Source organism: Pan paniscus, chromosome 11, assembly GCF_029289425.2.
Source record: "Pan paniscus chromosome 11, NHGRI_mPanPan1-v2.0_pri, whole genome shotgun sequence".
Classification (NCBI taxonomy): Eukaryota; Metazoa; Chordata; class Mammalia; order Primates; family Hominidae; genus Pan; species Pan paniscus.
In genome coordinates, this window is record NC_073260.2 from 105,644,708 (window position 1) to 105,666,807 (window position 22,100).

At 42.8% G+C, this 22,100-nt stretch overlaps 2 protein-coding genes across 4 annotated transcripts in view; one reads left to right on the forward strand and one right to left on the reverse strand.

The window, feature by feature from the left end:
* The window catches only part of SAXO1 (stabilizer of axonemal microtubules 1), a 237,103-nt gene that overhangs the window by 141,652 nt on the left and 73,351 nt on the right, over positions 1-22,100 (forward strand). Inside the window, exons 8-9 of the mRNA XM_063594469.1 lie at positions 4,334-4,590; positions 4,718-4,905. The gene's annotated coding sequence lies outside the window, so the exon portion shown is untranslated. The remainder of the gene's footprint in view (positions 1-4,333; positions 4,591-4,717; positions 4,906-22,100) is intronic.
* ADAMTSL1 (ADAMTS like 1) overlaps positions 1-22,100 on the reverse strand; it is a 1,021,291-nt gene that overhangs the window by 12,818 nt on the left and 986,373 nt on the right. For all 3 annotated transcript variants that reach the window (XM_034967210.2, XM_063594468.1, XM_003822608.5), the window contains 3 exons: positions 10,057-10,269; positions 8,306-8,486; positions 5,504-5,711 (listed from right to left, as the gene is read on the reverse strand). In XM_034967210.2, the coding sequence (XP_034823101.1) occupies positions 5,504-5,711; positions 8,306-8,486; positions 10,057-10,269 (602 nt within the window). The remainder of the gene's footprint in view (positions 1-5,503; positions 5,712-8,305; positions 8,487-10,056; positions 10,270-22,100) is intronic.

A 22,100-nucleotide genomic window follows, 5' to 3' on the forward strand; every position in this document is an offset into this window, starting at 1 on the left:
CCTGCCTCAGCCTTCCGAGTAGTTGGGGCTACAGGTGCCCGCCACAATGCCTGGCTAACTTTTTTTTTTTTTTTTTTGGATATTTTTAGTAGAGATGGGGTTTTACCATATTGGCCAGGCTGGTCTCAAACTCCTGACCTTGTGATCCGCCTGCGTCGGCCTCCCAAAATGCTGGAATTACAGGTGTGAGCCACCACACCCAGCCTATTATCCACCGTCTGAAGCCAACTTCTGTCAATTCAACCATCTCAGCCTCAGCCCACTTCTGTGCCCTTGCAGGAGAAGTGTTGCATTCATTTGGAGGAGAAGAGGCACTCTGGCTTTTTGAGTTTTCAGCATTTTTGTTAATTCTCTCTCATCTTTGTGGGCTTATCTACCTTTGTTGAGGTCGCTGACCTTTGAATGGAGATTTTGTGGGGTCTTTTTCGTTGATGTTGTTGTTATTGTTTTCTATTTAATAGGCCACTCTTCTGTAGGGCTGCTGCAGTTTGCTGGGGGATCACTCCAGGCCCTAGTTGCCTAGGTTTTCCCCTTACCTGGATGTATCACCAGTGAAGTCTGCAAAACAGCAAAGATGGCAGCCTGCCCCTTCCTCTGGGAGCTCTGTCCCAGGTGGGTACTGACCTGTTGCTGGCCCAGATGCTCCTGTAGGAGGTGTCTGGAGACCCCTGTTGGGAGGTCTCACCCAGTCAGGAGGGATGGGATCAGGAACCCAGTTAAAGAATCAGTCTGGCTGTTTTTTTGGTAGAACAGCCGTGCTGTGTTGTGGGGAACCCTTCCTTGTCCAGACTGCCTGGACTCTCCAGGCAGTCCTGGGAAGGCTGAGTAACTGAAGTGCAGAGACTCACTGCCCCTTCCCCCGGGGGCTCTGTCCCAGGGAGAGATCAGACATCTGTTAGTATAACCCTGGTTGGAGTTGCTGAAATTCCTGCAGGGAGGCCAGATGGATCAGGGTCCCACTTAAATAATCATTCTGGCCACTATCTGGCACAGCAGGTGTGTTGTGAGGGACTTCTCCTCACCCGGGCTGCCAGGACTCACTGGAACTGGCAGGCTAGAACAGCTGGGTTGACCTAAGCACAGAAATGGTGGCCACCCCTCCCCCAGGAACTAATCTGTCTCAGGCAGTCTCCAGCCTGATGCACTTGGCAGGCAGCTGGAATTCCAAGCCAGTGGGTCTTAACTTCTGAGGTGCCATGTTAAGTGGGGCCTGCAGAATGCTGCTGCTTGTCTGCTGGGATTCCCAGGGCCTCAGTCTGAAAGACTCCTGGGTCTCTGTGTGAGCCTGAGCAACTGCTCTGCTGAGACTGCACAGCTCTGTGTCAAACCCAAGGCCTTGTTTGCATTGGCTCACTAGGGGATCTCCTGATCCACTGATTGCAAAGATATGTAGGAGAAGTGTGGTTTCCTGGGTGGGGTTGTGCAATCACTTACCACTTCCCTTGGCTGGGGGGTGAAGGTTTTTTGGCTCTGTGCTGCTCCCAGGTGGGCCAGTGGCCTACCCAGCTTTTCTTCATTCTCCATGGGTCAAGTTGATTGCCTAGTCAGTCCCAATGAGAGAACCTGGATATTTCAGATGAAGGTGCCAAATTGACTCCCCATTTTCATTCCTCTCTGTGAGAGCTGTGGACTGCAGCTGCTTCTAATCAGCCATCTTGGCCCCTCCCCCTCTTTCTGCACTTCAAATATATAATTCCACTGCCTTCTGTCCTGCAAGGTTTCTGCTGAGAAATCAGTTTATAAAGTTATTGAGAATTTCTTGTACACAATGAGTTGCTTTATCTTGCTGCTTTCAAGATTCCCTCTTTGTTTCTTAAGACTGATTTTAATCTTAGCGTGGGTCCCTTTGGCTTTTTCAACTTAGAGTTTGTTTAGCTTCTTGGATTTGTAGATTCATGTCTTTCATCAAATTTGGAAAGTTTTTGGCCATTATTTCTGCAAATAATCTTTCAACTCCTTTCTTCTTCTGAGACTCTCAAAATGTATATGTTGGTTCACTTGAGGGTGTCTCACAACTCTTTTAGACTCTGTTTGTTTATTTTCTTCTATTTTTATTGGCCTATCTATCTTCAAGTTTGAAAATTCTTTCTGCTGCCTGCGAAATCTGCTGTTGAATCCCGCCAGTAAAATTTTCAATTCAGTTCCAGTACTTTCAGCTCCCAATTTAGCATATTTAAGATAGTTGTTTTAAAGTGTTTGTTTGTCTTTAATGTTCAATGCCTATGTTTATTTTCTTCCTTAAAATGGGCCATATTTTCCCATTTCTTTGTATGGCTTGTGATTTTATTGCTGAAAATTGGGCATTTGAAAAATAGCCATTTCTCCTACTCTCTGTAGACTGGCTCTGTGATTGGGCAATCCATCACTGATTAGCTGGGTATACTCTGAGCATAGTAATCAGTCTGAGGTGAAAGCGTAAGGTCTTCTCAGATCTTTTATGTGGTGTGTATGGGCCTTCTCCATATACATAGCTGCTTTTGAGTGTCTTAATTTCCCAGAGTCTCACTCAAGGCTGTCCTTGGGACTTTAGAGCGTCAGTTGCATAGAGGGTCAATCTCCACCCATAATCTCTTTTCCCAGGTGTCTGCAGGTCTGTGTTCCTTCTGCAGATTTCACAAGTAGTGGCTGCCACGTTGTTAAGATCAAAACCATGCCACATGGGGGAGGGGGTGGGGCAAGGATGAATGAAAATACCAGGAAATTTCCTATCATCTTAAAGATGGCTTTTTCTTTATTGGCTGTTTGCTTGGTTGCTGTAGAACTTGGGCTGTTTTCCAAAGCACTTATAAGGTTAGTTTAGCCAGTGTCTAGTTGTTTTTTTGATGCTTCTATAAGAGAACATGGACTTGGAGTGTCCTAATTTGCCATTTTGCTAACGTCCCTTGACTACACTGGGAATTCTTGAAGGAGTAATGTGTCCCTGGAAGCACTTATTTCCTCCACTCTCATTTGTAACTAAACCTATTGCTGGTTTGATTTCAGTGCCTACTTTTACACTGAAACTGCCATTCACAGAGTTACCGGTGACTGCCTGCCAGTCAAGTTTGAATATGCACCGTATGTATAAAATAAGGCCAATGCTTAATTTGTATTTTGTTTATTCTGTTGGATGTATTTTTATACCCTTGACTTCCTTCCTTCTGGAAAAAGCTCCTCCACTGGTCTCTGTGAATTTTCCTACTCATTAGGTTAATCTTTTTCCTCTTCTTCCCCCAGTTTAATTAGTGTTGTGTTCCTCAGGGTTCTGTCCTGTGCCTTTTCTGAATCTGATCCTTTCCCTCTCTCTGGGTGATACCATCTATGATTCTTAGCCACCACTTGTATACTAATGACTTTCAAATTGATAGTGTTTAGCACAGCTCTCTTTTAAGTCCCAGACCTATACGTGCAACTACTTAATGAGCATCTGTACTTAGATATCTCATACTAAACATGTCCCAAACAATTCCATATAGCAACAATCCACCCTCTTTTTTTTCTGTATTCCTATCTAGTTGTTCAATTCAGAACCTCCAGTCAAATTTTGACTTCCTTCCTTTCCTCATCCCTGATATCCAATGGATCATGGAAGCCATGCAAATCACGCTTATAAAGAGGAAATGGATTCCTCTCCATTGGTACTGCTCAATACCTTCATTCTCATCACCATAATTGCTCACCTAGATTAGATTAGGTTTCTCTTTCTGTAGTCCTTTCACTTGCCAATTTGATCACTATACTGCAGACAGCATACCTTTTTTAAAAAAAAAAAAAAGACAGGGTTTTGCTCTGTCACCCAAGCTGGAGTAGTGAAAGTGATATGATCACAGCTCGTTGCAGCTTCAACCTCTTAAGTGATCCTTCTGCCTCAGCCTCCTGAGTAGCTGAGATTACCGGCATGAGCCGTTGTGCCTGGCCAGACAGTAATCTTAAAAGTCTGATTGTGCCATTCCTTCTTAAAAATCTTTGTAGTTGCACTTACAATAAAATCCAAATTCTTTGTACAGCATACAAGACCCTTTTATGGTCGTGCACCTGCTTTCCAGGCCACATTTCTATTTCTATTCTGTCACCTCATTCTCCTGCAAATATTGTGGGCTGCTTTTCCCTTCATTTCTTCACACATGCTTATATGGGACACATTCCCCTCCCAAGACAGGTGTCCCATAAATGTATGTTGGATTAAAAGGAGAAAGCTGAATTATTACATGAAGCCAGATTGTTGGAGCTAAGAAGGTGGTCTTAGTTTTACTTGGACTAAAATCAGCATGGTTTTCATAGACTTCATGAAGGTAGGCAGAAGAAAAAACATTTGCATAACACTATTCCAAAAGGATTTTTTTGTGTCTCACAGGAGTGGAACGTGGAGGTTTGAGAAGCATCTACAGTTTGAAGCACAATATCAGCAATATTATCAGCAGAAACACATCAACAGGATTGTGAGATGCAGCATTTGTCTGCAATCTGTAATGCCTCAAGCCTTGCTACTCTTTCAAGTGTAGCCCTTGGACTAGCAGCACTGATGTTACCAGAAGTTTTGAGAAATTCAGCATCCCCAGTTCTACCTCAGACCTACCATATTAGAATTTGCATCTTTAATAAGATTCCCAGGTGATTCACATTAAAGCTCGACACGTACTGGCCTGGAGGGTTGTAGAAAAAAGGAGGAGGGGGTGAATTTTTTGAGGGGAAGGAATGGAGAAAGGGAGCAAGACCTATGTATTTTTCTCTCTGTTAGGAAACATAATCACTGGTGCACCATACGTCCCTCCTTGAGTGACCTTGATGACACAGTGCAGAAACATCTGTCATTTGTAGCCGGATCTGTTTGCTATTGTAATTTTACAAACTGCCAATAAGCCTCGAGGGCCTGGAACCAGAGCTGTCTTGAGATGAATGTGACCTATGAGAAGCAGGCTTTTCCAGGTAGGAGAAAGATGATATTCCCCCTGGCAAAGGGACCTCATGCCTGTTTGATTATGAAGCATATACATTATGTCACTGGAAATAAGGAGGGGTTAGTAGAAGCTCCAGAAAGGAGTCTCCAGCTAGGCATGTTGATTGGCTAGCATTGAGCAGTAGCTTCAACTTACCTGGGACACAAATGGCTTACGAGATGGAACGTGAACTCTATGGCCAAAAACATTTGATTTTCATTAAAGATGGCCACAGTGTGTTAACTTAATAGAAAGTCGCCGGTGATTGTTTTCCAAAGGACACACCTGGGGGTGGGAGTGGAGGACATAAATGTAATAATGTATAGATGGCCAATTATAAGATGTTTTGAGTTGCTGACTGCCTAAAAACATTCATTCAATCACATTGGTTCATAGAATTACACAAAGAATTAAAAGCCTGCTGCTCTGGGGGTGTCTCAGCTGGACAACCAACAAAAGCTATGCCTGGCCAATCAGAATGTGAAAGGAGGAGGTGGCAGTGGCAGTGATAGCATTTCACTTCCTACTGTGGCAGGGTCCATTCCTTTAGATTTAGCTTTCAAATAACAACCTCTCTGGCTCCTCACCTGGCCCCAGCTGGAGAAGGCCCACTCCACACACAGCTGCTGGTTACAGGCCTGGGTGTCCACAGGCCGCTTGGCGACCTGGGTGCACATGTCATTGGACACAGGGGTGGAGATCCCAGAGGCTTTCAGCTTTTGACAGGTCACCCTGCGGGTCTGGACACCTCCCCCACAGCTCCGGGTACAGGCAGACCAGGAGGTCACCATCCACCTGGGGAGAGGAAGAAGTGTCAGGAGAGCCCTAAAGCGACAGGCCCTGGGGAAAAGAGACCTCCTCCCCACCGACATCCCTGCTCTTGCCACTAATTTGGGGCCAAGGCCCTTTTTACAGTATTTACTTGGAAAGATGATTGATAGGCTGAAAAATGACTCCTCCAAAAGATATCCATGTCAAATCCCTAGTGCCTGTGAATGCTATGTGGCAAGGTTCTTTCCAGATGTAATTATGGACTTGAGATAAGATTATCTTGGATTATCTGGCTGGGCCCTAAATGCCTGCCATAACAAGTGTTCATACAGAGAGGTGGAGGAGGAGACAATGTGACCATGAAGGCTGAAGGTGGAGTGATGTGGCCATAAGCCACCTGGGGCCACCAGAAGTGGATTCTCTCCTAGACCCTTTGGAGGTGATGTGATCCTCCTGATAGATACCTTGATCTTGGACTTTTGGCCTTCAAACTGGTAAGAGAATAAATTTGTTGTTTTGTAACTGCAGTGTTGGTACTTCCTAAAGGAGATCCAAGCATGGTTCTAGGGAAGTCAGATCCAAATTTGTGTCACCTCCTGACCCGGAAAGTAATCTGGGCCTCACTGAAGTCAAGGTTTTGTCTGGTAGTGCTCAGTATACTTCCTGCTGCACATTTTGGTCAACTCTCAGAAACAGGTAAAGTTCCATCTCTTGGCGTGACTGCGTGACAGTCCATAGGTCTTATACCTCTCAGAGGGCTGCATACGTGGTAGAAATAGTTGTTCTCTGAATGTTAGGTTCCAAAAGTGAGACTGTGATCAATGGACTTTTCTCACAAAGCCAACCTGTAAACTAGGAACACTCTGAAATCCTTGGTCCATATACAAACATGCAGGGATTCTTGTTGCGTGTGTGGACCCTGTGATAATTCTCAAAGAGAAGGAGACAGCTTGGGGAAATCGCAAGACTGTTGCTCATGTAATCTAGAACATGGTTTTAGTGATGGAGAAAATTTATCTAACAAAATGGTTAAAACAGCTACCTGGGTCACAGCAGGGTTACCCAGTTGTATCTCAAAGAGACAACCAGGGCAATACTTGTTCACATGCAAAGAAGGATACTAAGTGTTCAAAATGTCTGGCAGGCAAACGGGTCAAACGTGAACCTATGGCTACGTCCTAGCCAAGCGGCGCCGCATCTGGCTTTCAGGAGAGGCATGTAGCAGGGAAGGGGAGCAAATTCCTCCTAAATCTGGACTGTGACTTATTTAGTTTTGTGGCCACTTCCCTGCTCTTTTGCCTTGTGGAGGGATGACTGAATGCAGATTTCCAACCCACAGGAGCAGAGCCACTTAGGAAGCAGGCAAGAGGTGTTTAAAAACTCCTGGGGGCATTGAAATCCAAGAAAACAGAGCCATTATTATTTCATTTGCAGAAGTAAATTAAGCTGATTGATTGACTCTGACCATCACCAAATCAAGTCAAAAAGTTCCTGGCACGTCAAAGATCTCTTCTTCATTTTGCACAGCTTGGCAAGGGCAGTTTTCCAGCCTCTTATATCCCTGGTGAATGTCAGGCCTGCATTACCATCAACTTTTATTTCCAAATATACGTTTCAGCAATTTTTCAGGAGCTGGGGTGGGGGGTTTGAGAAAGGAGAGGGCCAGGCTATGTTACAGTTCAGGAAGGGTATAAAAGGACATTAATCATTCCTGTGGAAACCTTCCCGTCAGCAAGTCAAACTGCTGATATTAATGAGCATGTTTCATATTTCACTGAGTCTCTCCTGGTTTCAGCTGCTCCTTATGACTCAGCTGGCAAAACAGAAAGCAGTTGCCTAAGTATTGTATGAAAGTCCTACAGATAGGTAGTAAAGGGGCATTTGAGAGCTGAGCCACATCCCCCCAGGCTCTCAGCACCACACCAGTGCCAACTCCAAGCCCATCTATTATCCATTTAACTACTGCTGAGGACAGAGGATGAGGTGCACAGGGGGACTCATAGCCTCTTGAAGCATGAGGAAGGTGGCAGAGGCTTTAGGTGTCATTCTGGGCCACACAAGGGACCCAAATGCAGAGCATGAGGCTACTATCAGAAACAGAGATTTATTCCAACTTTAGTGAGACGCAAGCCTTTGTAGAAAAGAGGAAGATAAGATTTCCCCAACTGAACTGGAGTACTGATTAGCATGGGTATTTAAGGTTAGACTTGGAGGGTGGGCAGAACCCAGTAATCGTTGTTTCCTCAGCCCTTCGATTGAAAAGACATTGCTTTCTACAAACAACTCAGAGTCAGTTGATTACTGTAGGATGGGGGGCGTCTATGGCTTGCCAGGGCCTGGGAAGCTCTTGCTCCCTGAACAGACCCTGTTAGGGACTTGGGAAACCTGGTTGGCCATTAGTGGGGTGAGGAATAAACAAAGCTGAGAGAGGTGGCATAGCCTGAGGATATTTTCAGCAAGGTGGAGAGGCCTGATAAGCCTGTGCCTAGAGGGAAGAACAGCTCCTTGGCTGGCATCTCTCCCTGCACAGTGCTACTGAAGGGCTGGCCACTGACTTCGCTAAAAGGGAGGGCTCATCCTAGGGCGGGGAGGTCTAAGCCAGTGTCCACTGCACTCACCGAGAAGGGCAGTCTCTCCGGTTGCACGCGATGGGCTGCACCGCAGGGCGAACCTTCCCTGCGCAGTGGGCAGGGTTGACCTCCGTGCTGTTCAGCAGGCACCTCAAGCGGGGCTGCTGAACCCCCCGGTTACCACAGGAGGCTGAGCAGGTTGCCAGTCTGTCCACAGACCACCAGTAATCTGTCATGGGAGGAGGAGCAGAGTAGAAAAGAATATAGCATAATTGCCCACACTCTGAATTCCTTCTGAGCAGGGCAGGGAGAAGGTGACAGGGGTGGATTTGTGGCCTGAAGGAGAGGAGCTATTATAAATGAGGCCCTGCTCCTTGCAGGGAACCATTCCCGAACTATTTGGGGAAGTCACGTGGTCTCTAGGGGCCTCAGCCATGAAATGAGTACAGTGAACCTCACCTCACCAAGTTATTGTGGGGACAGGAAATAATGAAAGTAAAGTAGCTCAGTGCCTGACATAAAAGAGTGCATAATTAATGCCACAGGTCATCTTATTTTTAAAGATATTGGCTACAGTACTTTTTTTTCCTCATTGGTTCACCAGAAAGTGACTTTGTTTTCTACAAAGATATATAAATATAGCAAATACTTAACCATCACAGTACAGATTTGAGCTGGACTTTGCAAATGTTACCCAAAAATGCCTATGCAGAGAGTGCTTATTTACATGAGACAATGATGTCAGTAAGAAAGCCAGTTGCTTTGGGGGTCTGGGACTCACTGATAGGTGAGATGGTAAATTTTGAGTGCTTATTTGCAAAGTTGCATATTACAAGTCTTGCAAAGTTGCATATTACAAGTCTTGCAAATAGGCCCTGGCTTCTGGTTTTCAGCAGAGACTAGCTGGCTGGCTGGCAAGAAAATTTGTTTTCTTGTCTGAAAACATTTGTTTTCCTGTCTGAAAAGCCAAATGGTGAAGGAGGATATTTAAGAAGAAAACTTAACTGCTTAGAAAAATTTCCCTCCTTTCTTCATCTTTTTGTGCCGTATTGGCACAAAACTCTGTCCCTTCCCATCACATCCTTCATTTTGGAATACATCACACATAGGCCACAGGTCGAACAAGCCTATGGAAAACACTATAAGAAGGCCAGTTTCCCTCTTTCCCACTGATTGATTGGGCCTCATTTACAACTCTTTCTTGGTGCAGTGAAGGCCAGGCCCCACCCAAAGGCTTTCTGACCTGCCTGTTTTCCTGGAAGGTTAATGCATGAGCCATGTGGGCTTTGCAGTCTGTTCTTTGCCAGGGCCAAATGAAAGGTGCCTGGAAAGCCCTCAGCTTATGACTAAAGCTGAAGACTCTTCAGAATGATCAGCAGGCACTGGCATCAGGCCTGTCTCTCCAGGCAGGAGGCAGTAACCAAACAGGCTACTCTGTGTGTGTGAGATCTATACTAGTTAAATCAGCATAAAAGAATCACATCTGACTTTGATATATAGTGGTGTTTCATAGTGGTGTTTCCATGGTCCTGGGCAACAGCAGCATTATAAGCAGAAGGGCCTATTTATGAAGGCAGCACTGGCTTTTCCAGGTTCTGCTGGGATGGGGCATGATGGCTCTTCTGAAGGGCCATGTTGACAGAAGTAGGGTCTCACTGTATGGAAACATGGCATGGCTTTGGTTTTCATGCCTTGAGTACCACTGGAGATCAGAAATCTCTTTGTTCTGCTAGATAGTTAGATTTCCAAGTGGGCTTTCTTGTTCAAGTCCAGTATGCAAAGTCTGCAGGGTTTCTTACCTTGGATCACTAAAGATGCCTTCTGCATGAGCACCCCTGCCTCATTCTGAGCAAGGCAGCTGAATTCCCCTTGAGACCCACCGCTAAGGTTTGCAACTTGAAGGATCTGTCCAGCTGCCAAGATGTGATGCGTCAGTCCTGTGGCAGTGACAATTGGCTGACCACCATGAAACCAGGTGATATTAGGGACAGGGTGACCTTTGATGGGGCAGCCTGGAAGGCGAGGAAAAGAAGTAAGCCTCAGTAAAGCCATAAGGAACACATTGCTGGTGCACTGGTTTACTGTCTCTGTGGCTCTAGAAATTGTACACACAATGTGGCCTTGTCCGTGGCATTTTTATTATATTTGCCATTCCTGAGCAAACAGGAGATGTTTTTATTCTCTGAATTTCTAGGAGGGTGACTATGATTCATTCAATTAAGTAAAATTACTGGATAACAAAAGTACCTATTTCTTTCTGTTTATGTCCCTATACTAATTTAAAAAAAAGATACAATTAATCTTCATGTATTGAACAGTTTTTTCAAGGTAAGTAGTTCTTATAGTGATTTTTTTCTGACAGAAATTCCTTCTTCAAATACGATATGTTGGGAAAAAATACCATACTATATAGTAATAGTTAAGAAACAAACTTGATTTGGTAAAAGTATCATATTCCCTCATTTTACTTGTTATGAGATTTTTCCAATCAGAGACTAGGAAAGCAATTTTAAACATGGATCTTTTTTCTGCATAAGGCTTTGTCTTCTGAAGGCTTTTGCCAAGCCTGCACTGGACATGTACAATATTATACACATCTACAGAGCCATCAAACATATTTTGATATAATAAACTCAAATGTCTACCCAAGACTTTGTAGCATAGAATCGGTAAGATAAACAGGTTGCAGTTGTGAGAGATATTCCTCGAAGGTCAGGGTACTTGCTGAATTTGCTGTTGTGCCCCAGCAACTTACCTTCCACAGAGAATTTATTTGGAAGTGTAAAATGCAGTAAGTCATTGAAAATTAAAGAATCGATAGATTTTTTTCCCCCTCAGTTCACTTAGAAAAACATCTGTTTGGTACCTACTGCTCTGGGGACAGTTAAGATAATTAAGACTATCTTCCCTCTTCTAGGGAGATCTCAGCTGGTATAAGATTTTTAGAAAGCACACTCATAAAACTGCAGATGCGAGGCAGGAGATGATGAGATACGAGACACAAAGATGGTGCTATAGTCTGAGGGTTTGTGTATACCACCTAGATTCATATTGAATTCTAATCACCAAGGTGATGGTATCAGAGGGTGGGGCCTTTGGGAGGTGATTCTGTCACATGGGCTCTGTCCTCACGAATGAGATTAGTGTCCTTATAAAAGAGGCCCTGGAGAGAGCTGCCTTGGCCCTTCCACCATGTGGGACACAATGAGAAGCTGCCATCTATGAAGCAGACAGCAAGCCCTCACCGATATCAAATCTGCGGCTGCACTGATCTGGGACTTGCCAGACTCCAGAACTGTAAAAAACAAATTTGTTTTGTTTTTTTATATGTCTGTTATATCAGCCTGACTGGACTAAGACAGGTGGCTACCCTCTGTGGATGTGTGGGTGCCTATGCAACTATAGAGAGAAGGGATTTTTTCTAATGTTTCATTTCTTTTTTGACAGGGTCTCGCTCGGTCACCCAAGCTGGAGTGCAGTGGTGCAATCGTAGCTCACAGCAACCTCCAACTCCCAAGTAGCTACAATTACAGGTGTGCACCACCATGTCCAGATAATTTCTGTGTGTGTGTATGTATGTATATACTTGTATGTATGTATGTGTATATATATACACACACACACACATGTATATATACACATACATATTTTTAAGTAGAGACAAGGTTTCACCATGTTGGCCAGGCTGGTCTTGAACTCCTGGCCTCAAGTGATCTGCTCGCCTCAGCCTCTCAAAGTGCAAGGATTACAGAAGTGAGCCACCACACCTGGCCTAATATTTCTTGTTTTTGAATCCAGAGATAGAACTGTTAAAATTTACACAAGATTGGGAATCCCTAGAAATCATCTAGTTCACCACTAGAGGAAGAAACAGAGGCCTAGAGAGGTTAGGAGACCTTCCTGAGATTGTGCAGCAGGCCTTCTATCCGACTCCTGGACTGTGTTCTTTCCCCCATACCTGCTACTTATTCAGCTGGGCACCTTGCTACCTCCTTCGTTTCTTTGCTCACTTATTTTTTCCCCTTCATTTTTGTTTTTCCTGAGGTAGTAGTGAGAGGGTAGGAGCAGACTATTTGGAAGGGAGGGTTCTAAAAAGATAACCTAAAAATGGACCCCTGGAAGCTCAGTATGGGATGTAGTGTTATATGATCCAATTCTTCACTCCTTCATGTATCCGCTGACTAGCCCAAGCCACTTGACAGTGCCCTCCCATGAGAAAGCGGTTATACTTCCCCCTCTTGGCTTTGGCCATGTGAGTTATTTAGATGACAAAAATGAGACAGATGTTACAATAACAATCAGAAAAGAAAAACAAGTAAGTTCACTCACAACAGCATCAAAAAGAAGAAAATACTTAGGAATAATCTTAACCAAGGAGGCTACTATGGTTCAGATATTTGTCTCCTCCAAAACTCCTGTTGAAATTTAATTGCTATTGTAACAGTAGTAAGAGGTGATCAGGCCATGAGGGCTCTGTCCTCATGGGTTGGATTAATGCCATTATAAAAGGGTGAATTCAGCCCTTATTTGTCTCTTTGTGCTTTTGAAGAGCATGTGAAGACAAAGCTTTCCTCCCTTTTGGAGGATGCTAAGGAGGACTGTGAGCCACTAAATTTCTGTTCATTATAAATTACCTAGTCTCAGGTATTCTGTTATAGCAGCACAAAATGGACTGAGAGACAAAAATCTTGAACACTGAAAATGACAAAATACGGCTGAAACAAATTAAAGAAGATATAAATTCATGGGAGGACATCTCATGTTTACGGATTAGGAGACTTAATACTGTTAGGATGTCAATACTACTCATAGTGATCTACAGATTCAATGCAATCCCCATCAAATCCCAATGATATATTTTGCAAATAGAGAATCTCATGCTAAAATTTATATGGAATATCAAAAACCCAGAATAACCAAACAACCTTGAAAAAGAAGAACAAGAGGATTCATAGTTCCTGATTTCAAAACTTAATACAAAGTGATAGTAAGCAAAACAGTACTGTGCTGGCATAAAACAGACACAGAGAACAAAAGAACAGAATAGAGACCGGAAACAGACTTTTAAATATGTAGTCAAATGATTTTTGACAAGGTTGCTAAGACCATTCAATGGGGAAAGGACAGTCTTGCGAACAAATGGTTCTGGGAAAATGGATATCCATATGCGAACAAATGACTTACACTATATATAAAAATTAACTCAAAATGGATGAAAGACCTAAACCTAAGAGCTGAAAGTATAAAACTCTTAAAAAAATCACAGGGGAAAACTTTAATGACATTGGGTTTGGCAATGATTTCTTAGATATGACACTAAAATATAGGCAACAAATGAAAAAATAAAGTGGATTCCATCAAAATTTAAATCTTTGACACATCATAAGACACCATCAAGTGAGTGAAAAAGCAACTCACAGAATGAGAGAAAATATTTGCAAATCATAGATCTGATGAGATTAATATCCAGAATATAAAAAGAACTCTTACAGTTTGATAACTAACAAACAACCCGGTTTAGGCAAATGCCCAAATAAGCAAAGGACTTGAGCAGACATTTCTCCAAAAGAGATACATGAATGGCCAATAAACACATGAAAAGATGCTCAATTAATCATTAGGAAAATGCAAATTAAAGCCACCATGAGTTACCACTGCATACCCACCAGGATGGCTATTATTAAAAGAAACCCAAAATATAAATGTTTGCAAATATGTGAAACAATTGGAACCCTTGTGCATTGCTAGTGGGAATATAAAATGGAACAGCTGTTGTGGAAAACAGTATGGTGGCCCCTCAAAAAATTAAATATAGGATTATCATATGCTCCAGCAATTCCACTTTAGGGTATATATTCAAAAGAATTGAAAGCAGGAAATTTAAAAGATATTTGTACACCTATGTTCATAGCAGCATTATTCATAATACCCAAAAGATTTAAACCACTCAAATATCCAATAATCGATGGGTAGATAAACAAAATGTGGTATATATGTATGATGGAATATTATACAGCCTTAAGGAATGACATTCTGACATATGCTACAACATGGATGAGCCTTGAAAACATTATGCTAAATGAAGGAAGTCATATATAAAAGGACAAATATTGTATGATTCCACTTATATGAGGTACCTAGAGCAGCCAAATTCATAGAAACAGAAAGTGGAATAGTGGCTACCAGAGGCTGGGAGAAGGGAGGGAGGGGGAGTGCAGAGTTTCAGTTGATGAAAAAATTCTGGAGACAGTGATGATAGCTGCACAACAAGGTAGATGTATGCAATGGCATCAAACTGCACTTAAAAAGAGTTGAAATTGTAAATTTTATGTATCTCTTACCACAATAAAAAACTGAGGCAGAGATGATAATGTACCAGTTCCAAACCTAGACCACAAGAGATCTTGGGAGCTTTTGCTTGTGCTGTTGTGCCTTTGCCATTATATTAGAAAGTCATGCCAGGACTGGCCTGATGACCCCAGGAGGAAGATGAGAGAAATGTGGAGAACAGTCAAGTCACTCCAGCCAAACCCAGCTTAGATCAGCTGAACTAAGTAAGATGAGTAAGAACAATTGATTGTTGTTTTAAGTCACCAAGTTTGGGCTTTTTAAAATGCAGCATGTGTATGTGTGAGGTGATAGCTAACTGATACATTTAGGGAGAGGTATCTTCCAGCTTTTCCACTTGGCCAATGGATTGAAGGCCTGGAATAGGACAGAGCTGCTACTTGTGTGCTGACCCAGCTCTTGCCTGACCTGTATCCTCTTTTTTTTTTTTTTTTTTTTTTTTTTGAGGCAGGCTCTCATTCTGTTGCTCAGGTTGGAGTGTAATGGTGCAATCATAACTCACTGCAATCTTGAACTCCAGGGCTCGAGTGATCCTCCCACCTCAGCCTCCCAAACAGCTAGGATTACAGGCATGTGCCACCACACACAGCTAATTAATTTTTTTAGTAGAGATGGAGTCTTGCTATGTTGCCCAGGCTGGTCTTGAACTCCTGGCCTCAAGTGATCCTCCCTCCTCAGCTTCCCAAAGTGCTGGGATTACAGGTGTAAGCCACCTTGCCTGGCCCTGTATCACCTTATTCAAGGTACTCAGGAGAAGCAGTCTCACCACAAGCTCCTGGCAGCATCTAGGCATCTACATGCCACGAGGTCCATGGTGGTGTCACTGCACTCCTGTTCTGAAATGAGGGTAGAAATGGCCTTGGGGAGAGAAATCAGTCCACTGGGGATCTCCTGGGATCTGGGCACCTATACCCTCCAACCCTAAATGTAGCCTGGAGTAAAATGCTGGTTCCATTTTCCAATAAAAGCCAGGAAAACTATATGTGTATGAAGGCAAATATACTTTTAAAACTGCAGCTGAAACAAATAAAGCTTTTTAGTGTGACTGAAATAGGCAAATGCATGTCTTCCTATCACATCTACTTTGAAGGAAAAAAAAAGGGCCATATGCTATCAAGGTGCTGGCTCCATGAATCCTGTTTGGTCAGCCCTGGTGAGGCTGATGAGATTTTAGTCGGTAAATATGAACCTTACTACTCCTAAGCACATTTGCCAGGGAATCTTTCATATTCTCTCATAGTCCTCATTTTCCCAACTGCCTTAGGATTTTCTGAGAGAGTATTTAGGCAGAAAAAGGAGTGGTAGCAGCCCCTAGGTTGGTCACTATGGCTAAAGAACTTATCTGGGAGCCAGAAACCTTAGTCAGCTAAATAAGAGGAATACTAAATAAGAGGAATATTTGCACAAAAATCACATCCAAATTCCTCCCTCCTTTTTGGAATCAGAGGCCACAGTGAGTAGCCAGGAAACCTCTCTTGGCCCATCTGAGCCTTGGGTCTTGGTCCTGTTCCCAGGGCCTCCCAGCCTGCTATTCCTCGTGCAGATGAGAATAGGGTAGAGATGCTTCCAAGGGCAGGCCTGCCATGGATGTGGAGTTCTTGGAACTCAAGACCCAGGAGAAGCAACTAACAGGCCTTTGAGAAGCTGCCTTCATAGTACAGGCATACCTCATTTTATTGTGCTTTGCTTTATTGCACTTCATAGATCCTGCATTTGTTACAAATTGAAGGTTTGTGGCAACCCAGTGCTAAGCAAATCTATTGGCATGATTTTCTAAAAGTGTGTGCATACTTTATGTCTCTGTGTAAAATTTTCAAAACTTTTCATTATTATCTGTTATGGTTATCTGTGATCAGTGATGTTTGATGTTACTATTGTAATTGTTTTGGGGTACCATGAACCATGCTCATATAAAAAGATGAACTTAATTGATAAATGTTGTTTGTATTCTGACTGCTCAACTGAATGGCTATTTGCCCATCTTGCTTCCTCTCCTGGGGCCACCTCCCTATCCCCTGAGATGCAGGAATATTAAAATTAGGCTAATTAATAATCCTACAGTGGCATCTAAGTGTTCAAGACGAAGAAAAAGTTGTACATCTTTCACTTTAAATCAGAAGCTAGAAATGATTAAGCTTAGTGGGGAAGGTATGTCAAAAGCCAAGACAGGTCTCTTGCGCCAAACAGCCAAGTTGTGAACGCAAAGAAAAAGCTCTTGAAGAACATTAGAAGAGCTACACCAGTGAACACAAAAAATTGATAAGAAGTAAAATAGTCTCATTGCTGATACGAAGAAAGTTTTAGTGGTCTGGTTAGAAGATCAAACCTGCTACAACATTCCCTTAAGCTAGTGCCTAATCCAGAGCAAGCCCTACCTCTCTTCAATTCTATGAAGGCTGAGAGACGTGAGGAAGCTGCAGAGGAAAAGTTGGAAGCTAGCAGAGGTTGGTTTATAAGGTTTTAGGAAAGAAACAGTCTCTCTTACATAAAAGTGCAAGTTAAAGTAGCAAGTTATCCAGAAAATCTGGCTAAGATCACTGATGATGGTGGCTATGTTAAACACAAGAGATTTTCAGTGTAGATGAAACACTCTTCTATTGGAAGAAGATGCTATCTAGGAGCTTGATAACTAGAGAGAAGTCAATACCTGGCTTCAAAGCTTCAAAGGACAGGCTGACTCTCTTGTTAGGGGAAAATGCATCTGGTGACTTTAAGGTGAAGCCAATGGTCATCTCTAGTTCCAACAATCCTGGGTCCCTTAAGAATTACGCTACATCTAATCTGCCTGTGCTCTATAAATGGAACAACAAAGCCTGGATGACAGCACATCTGTTTATAGCATGGTTTACAGAACATTTTAAGATCACTATTTTGTTACCTACTGCTCAGAGAAAAAGACTTCTTTCAAAATATTACTAGTTATTGACAATGCACCTGTCTACCCAAGACTTCTGATGGAGATGTATAAGGAGATTCTTATTTTCATTTTTGTGAACATAACATCCATTCTGCAGCCCATGGATCAAGGAGTGATTTCAACTTTCAAGTCTTACTCTTTAAGAAACAAATTTCATAATGCTATAGCTGCCATGGATAGTAATTTCTAAAATGGATCTGGGAAAAGTAAATAGAAAATGTTCTGGAAAGGATTCATCATTCTAGATGCCATTAAGGACATTCATGATTCATGGGAGACGGTCAAAATACCAACATGAACAGGAATTTGGGAGAGGTTGATTCTAGCCCTCATGGATGACTTTGAGGGGTTCAAAACTTCAGTGTTGAGGAAGTCACTGCAGATGTGGTAGAAATAACAAGAGAACTAGTATGAGAAGTAAAGCCTGAAGATGTGACTGAATTGCTGCAATATCATAATAAAACTTGAATGGATGAGGAGTTGCTTTTTACGGATGAGCAAAGAAAGTGGTTTCTTGAGATGGAATCTACTCTTGGTGAAGTTGCTGTGAACAGTGTTGAAATGATGACAAAGGATTTAGAATATTATATAAACTTAATTAATAAAGCAGTGGCAGGGTTTGAGAGGATTGACACCAATTTTGAAAGAAGTCCAACTGTGAGTAAAATGTTACCAAACAGCATCACGTGCTACAGAGGACTCTTTCATGAGATGAATCAATCGATGCAGCAAACTTCATTGTTGTTGTCTTTTAAAAACTGCCAGAATCATTCCAATATTCAGCACCCATCAACATGAAGGCAAGACCCTCCACCAGCAAAAAGATTAGACTTGCTTAAGGCTCAGATAATTGTTAGCACTTTTTAGCAATAAAGTATTTTTAAATTAAGGCATGTATGTGTTTTCTTTTAGATGTATTGGTGTTGCACACTTAGTGGATTACAATATAGTGTAAACATAACTTTTACATGTATTGGGAAACAAAAAATATTGTGTGACTCGCTTTATTGCAGTATTTGCTTTATTGCAGTGGTCTGTAACTGAACCCAAAGTATCTTGAGGATGTAACTGTAAAGCCTCTGAAACTTATCAAGGCTAAGATCAGTTTTGTGGAAAAATTTTTTAAAAATCCTGATGTTGTTACTGTGAAGGTTAGTTACACAGATTCATGACTCTGAAGGAGAACTCTAGGTTTCAGTAGGGTTCTCTGGTCTCAGTTTTCTAATTTGCAAGTGAGAATATTTGATGATTTTAAAGGTTCATTTATGTTCGAATGAAATAACCTTTAAGGTGCTTTTAGGTTCCCAAATGTCTTAACATCATCTCAAATTCATTCTCACCCCTCCTCTTCTCTCTCCCACAAAGCCAAGTGCCAGGGCAAAGTGGACCTATTTAAATCTATATTGCTTGGGTTGACATATAGTGAAACGGAACTAAGCCAATGATGGGGTCATGGAAGAAATGTTATATATGAAGGTTATTTAGGCTTTTCAACCTGGCAGTGCAGCTGGTTCCATTATCAGTAGTTGGTCCTAGTTTGCAATTTGCTTTTCCCACACTTCAGAAGCTGCCTTATTGCGCCCGCTCAGAGATCCCAGCAGCAACTGGCACCTCCCCCTCCCTGCAGAGCTCTGAGTCTCAGCTCCTTGTGGCCTCTCCTCCAAGCTTCGAAATTCTAATAATCCTGAGGGGAAAAATGGCAGATAGGAGACAGAACTAACTTGCAGCTTCCACTCAGATGTACAGAGCAGCATGTGAAGACTCACATTGTGATTTTCTGCTCCAAGAACTACCACAGGAACATACCAGGAAAGGCTAGAGAATCCGCAGACCCTTTCAAGGAAGCAGCTTGCCACTGCAGGTGCCATGAGACAGCCAAAACACTGGGAGTGCCCAAAGTGTGAGAGGGTGAGAATCTGCTCCCAAATGCACATCCTTACTGGGGAACCTGAAGGTCTAGATCACAGGAGAAGGATTTGACCTTACCAGTAGCTGAGATTAATTTAGAGAGCTGAGAAAAATGTAGGGGTAGATGTAGTAGTGGGAAGAGCCCTGTTGGCTCTCAGTTCCTGGGGAAGCCATTTCTGACTTTGTCTTACAGGGGTCCTTGGAGAGGGCTGCCAGTGGAATTGGGGAAAGACCACAAGGAGTAGGAAATTTCCAAATGAACTTTGTAACAATTTTGACTGGATGTGAAGTTTCCTGGACAGAATCCTGGGGAGGGGGGTTAACAGGGAGTGCAGATAGGAGCACAGAAGCCACGACAGGTGGGGAGGTGTGAAACCTGAAAGCGCTGCTTGCTTTCTCAGCAGGGAGGCTGGTAGCCTGGGCCAAGTTCTCAGCCCTGCTCACTGGCTGCCTGCAAATAAACTTGGTGCTGTTGGTGGGGCATGGTGGGAGTGAGACTGGCCTTTCGGGCTGCATGGGAGCTGGGTGAAGCCTGTCACTGCCAGCTTTCCCCACTTCCATGGCAACTTGTATGACATAGCAGAGGCAGCCATAATCCCCCTGGGAATATAACTTTGTTGGCCTGAGAACTACACCCAATCCCCTATAGCAGTCCCAGCAAGCCCCACCCAGGGAGAGTCTGAGCTCAGACACGCCTAACCCTGCACCCCGCTGATGGTCTTTCTCTACCCACCCTGGTAGCTGAAGACAAAGGACATAATCTCTTGGGAGATCTGTGGCCCTGCCCACTGCCTGAGAAACCCCAATACTTATCCAGGTGACCCTAGGGCAAGCTTGTATACTCCCTATACTACCATACCTGATGATCCTTGAAAGTGCCACCTCCTGGCTGGAGGTCAACCAACACAAAACCAGCACAGTAAACAAAACTACAACCAAGGACCCTCACAGAGTCCACTTCACTCCCCTTCTACTGCCACCAGAGCAGGTACTGGTATTCATGGCTGAGAGACCTGAAGACAAATCACATCACAAGACTCTTCACAGACTCTCCTCAGTACCAGCCAGAAGCCCAATAGCTCCACTGGATGGCTAAACCCAGAAGAGAAATAACTATCACTGCAGTTCAGCTTCCAGAAAGCCCCATCCCTAGGGGAAGTGGGAGAGCACCACATCAAGGGAGCACCCTGTGGGACAAAAGAATCTCAACAGCAGCCCTTGAGCCCCAGATCTTCCCTCTGACATAGTCTACCCAAATGAAAAGGAACCAGAAAAACAATCCTGGTATTATGACAAAACACTCCCAAAAGATCACACTGGCTCACCAGGAATGGCTCCAAACCCAGAAGAAATCTCTGAGTTGCCAGAGAAAGAATTCACAATGTTAATTATTAAGTTACTCAAGGAGGCACCAGAGAAAGGTGAATACCAACTTAGAGAAATCAAAAAAATGATACAGGATATGGATGGAAAAGTCTCCAGAGAAATAGATAGCATAAATAAAAAACAATCATAACTTCTGGAAATGAAGGACACAGAGAAATGCAAAATACACAGGAAAGTCTCAACAGAATAAAACAAGTAGACGAAAGAACTTCAGAGCTTGAAGACAAGTCTTTTGAATTAACCCAATCTGACAAAGAAAAACAAGATTAAAACAAATGAACAAAGCCTTCAAGAAGTTTGGCATTATGTTAAAAGATCAAACCTAAGAATAATTGATGTTCCCAAGGAAGAAGATAAATCTAAATGTTTGGTAAACATATTTGAGGGAATAATCGAGGAAAACTTCCCTGACCTTGCTAGACATCTAGACATCCAAATACAACAAGCTCAAAGAACACCCAGGAAATTAATTGCAAAAAGATCATCATCTAGGCACACAGTCATCTGGTTATCTGAAGTCAAGACAAAGGAAAGAATCTAAAGAGCTACAAGCCAAAAGTATCAGGTAACCCATAAAGGAAAACCTACCTGATTAACAGCAGATTTCTCAGCAGAAACCCTACAAGCTAGAAGTGATTGGGGTCCTATCTTGAGCTTCCTTAAACAAAACTATTATCAGCCAAGAATTTTATATCCAGTGAAACTAAGCATCATACATGAAGGAAAGATAGTCTTTTTCAGACAAACAAATGCTGAGAGAATTCACCACTACCAAGTCAGCCCTGCAAGAACTGCTAAAAGGGGCTCTAAATCTTGAAACAAATCCTCAAAATACACCAAAATAGAACTTTGTAAAGCATAAATCTCACAGAACCTATAAAACAATCACACGCACACACACACACACACACACACACGTATTCAGGCAACAACTAGCACAATGAATAGAATAGTAACACACCTCTCAATACTAATGTTGAATACAAATGGCTTAAATGCTCCACTTAAAAGTTGGAGAATGGCGGAATGAGTAAGAGTTCACCAACCAAGCATCTGCTATCTTCAAGAGACTCACCTAACACATAAGGACTCACATAAACTTAAGGTAAAGGGGTAGAAAAAGGTATTCCATGCAAATGAACACCCAAAACAAGCAGGAGAAGCTATTCTTATACCAGACAAAACAGACTTTAAAGCAACAGCAGTTAAAAAAGACAAAGAGAGACATATATAATGATAAAAGGACTAGTCCAACAGGAAAATATCATAATCCTAACTATGCAC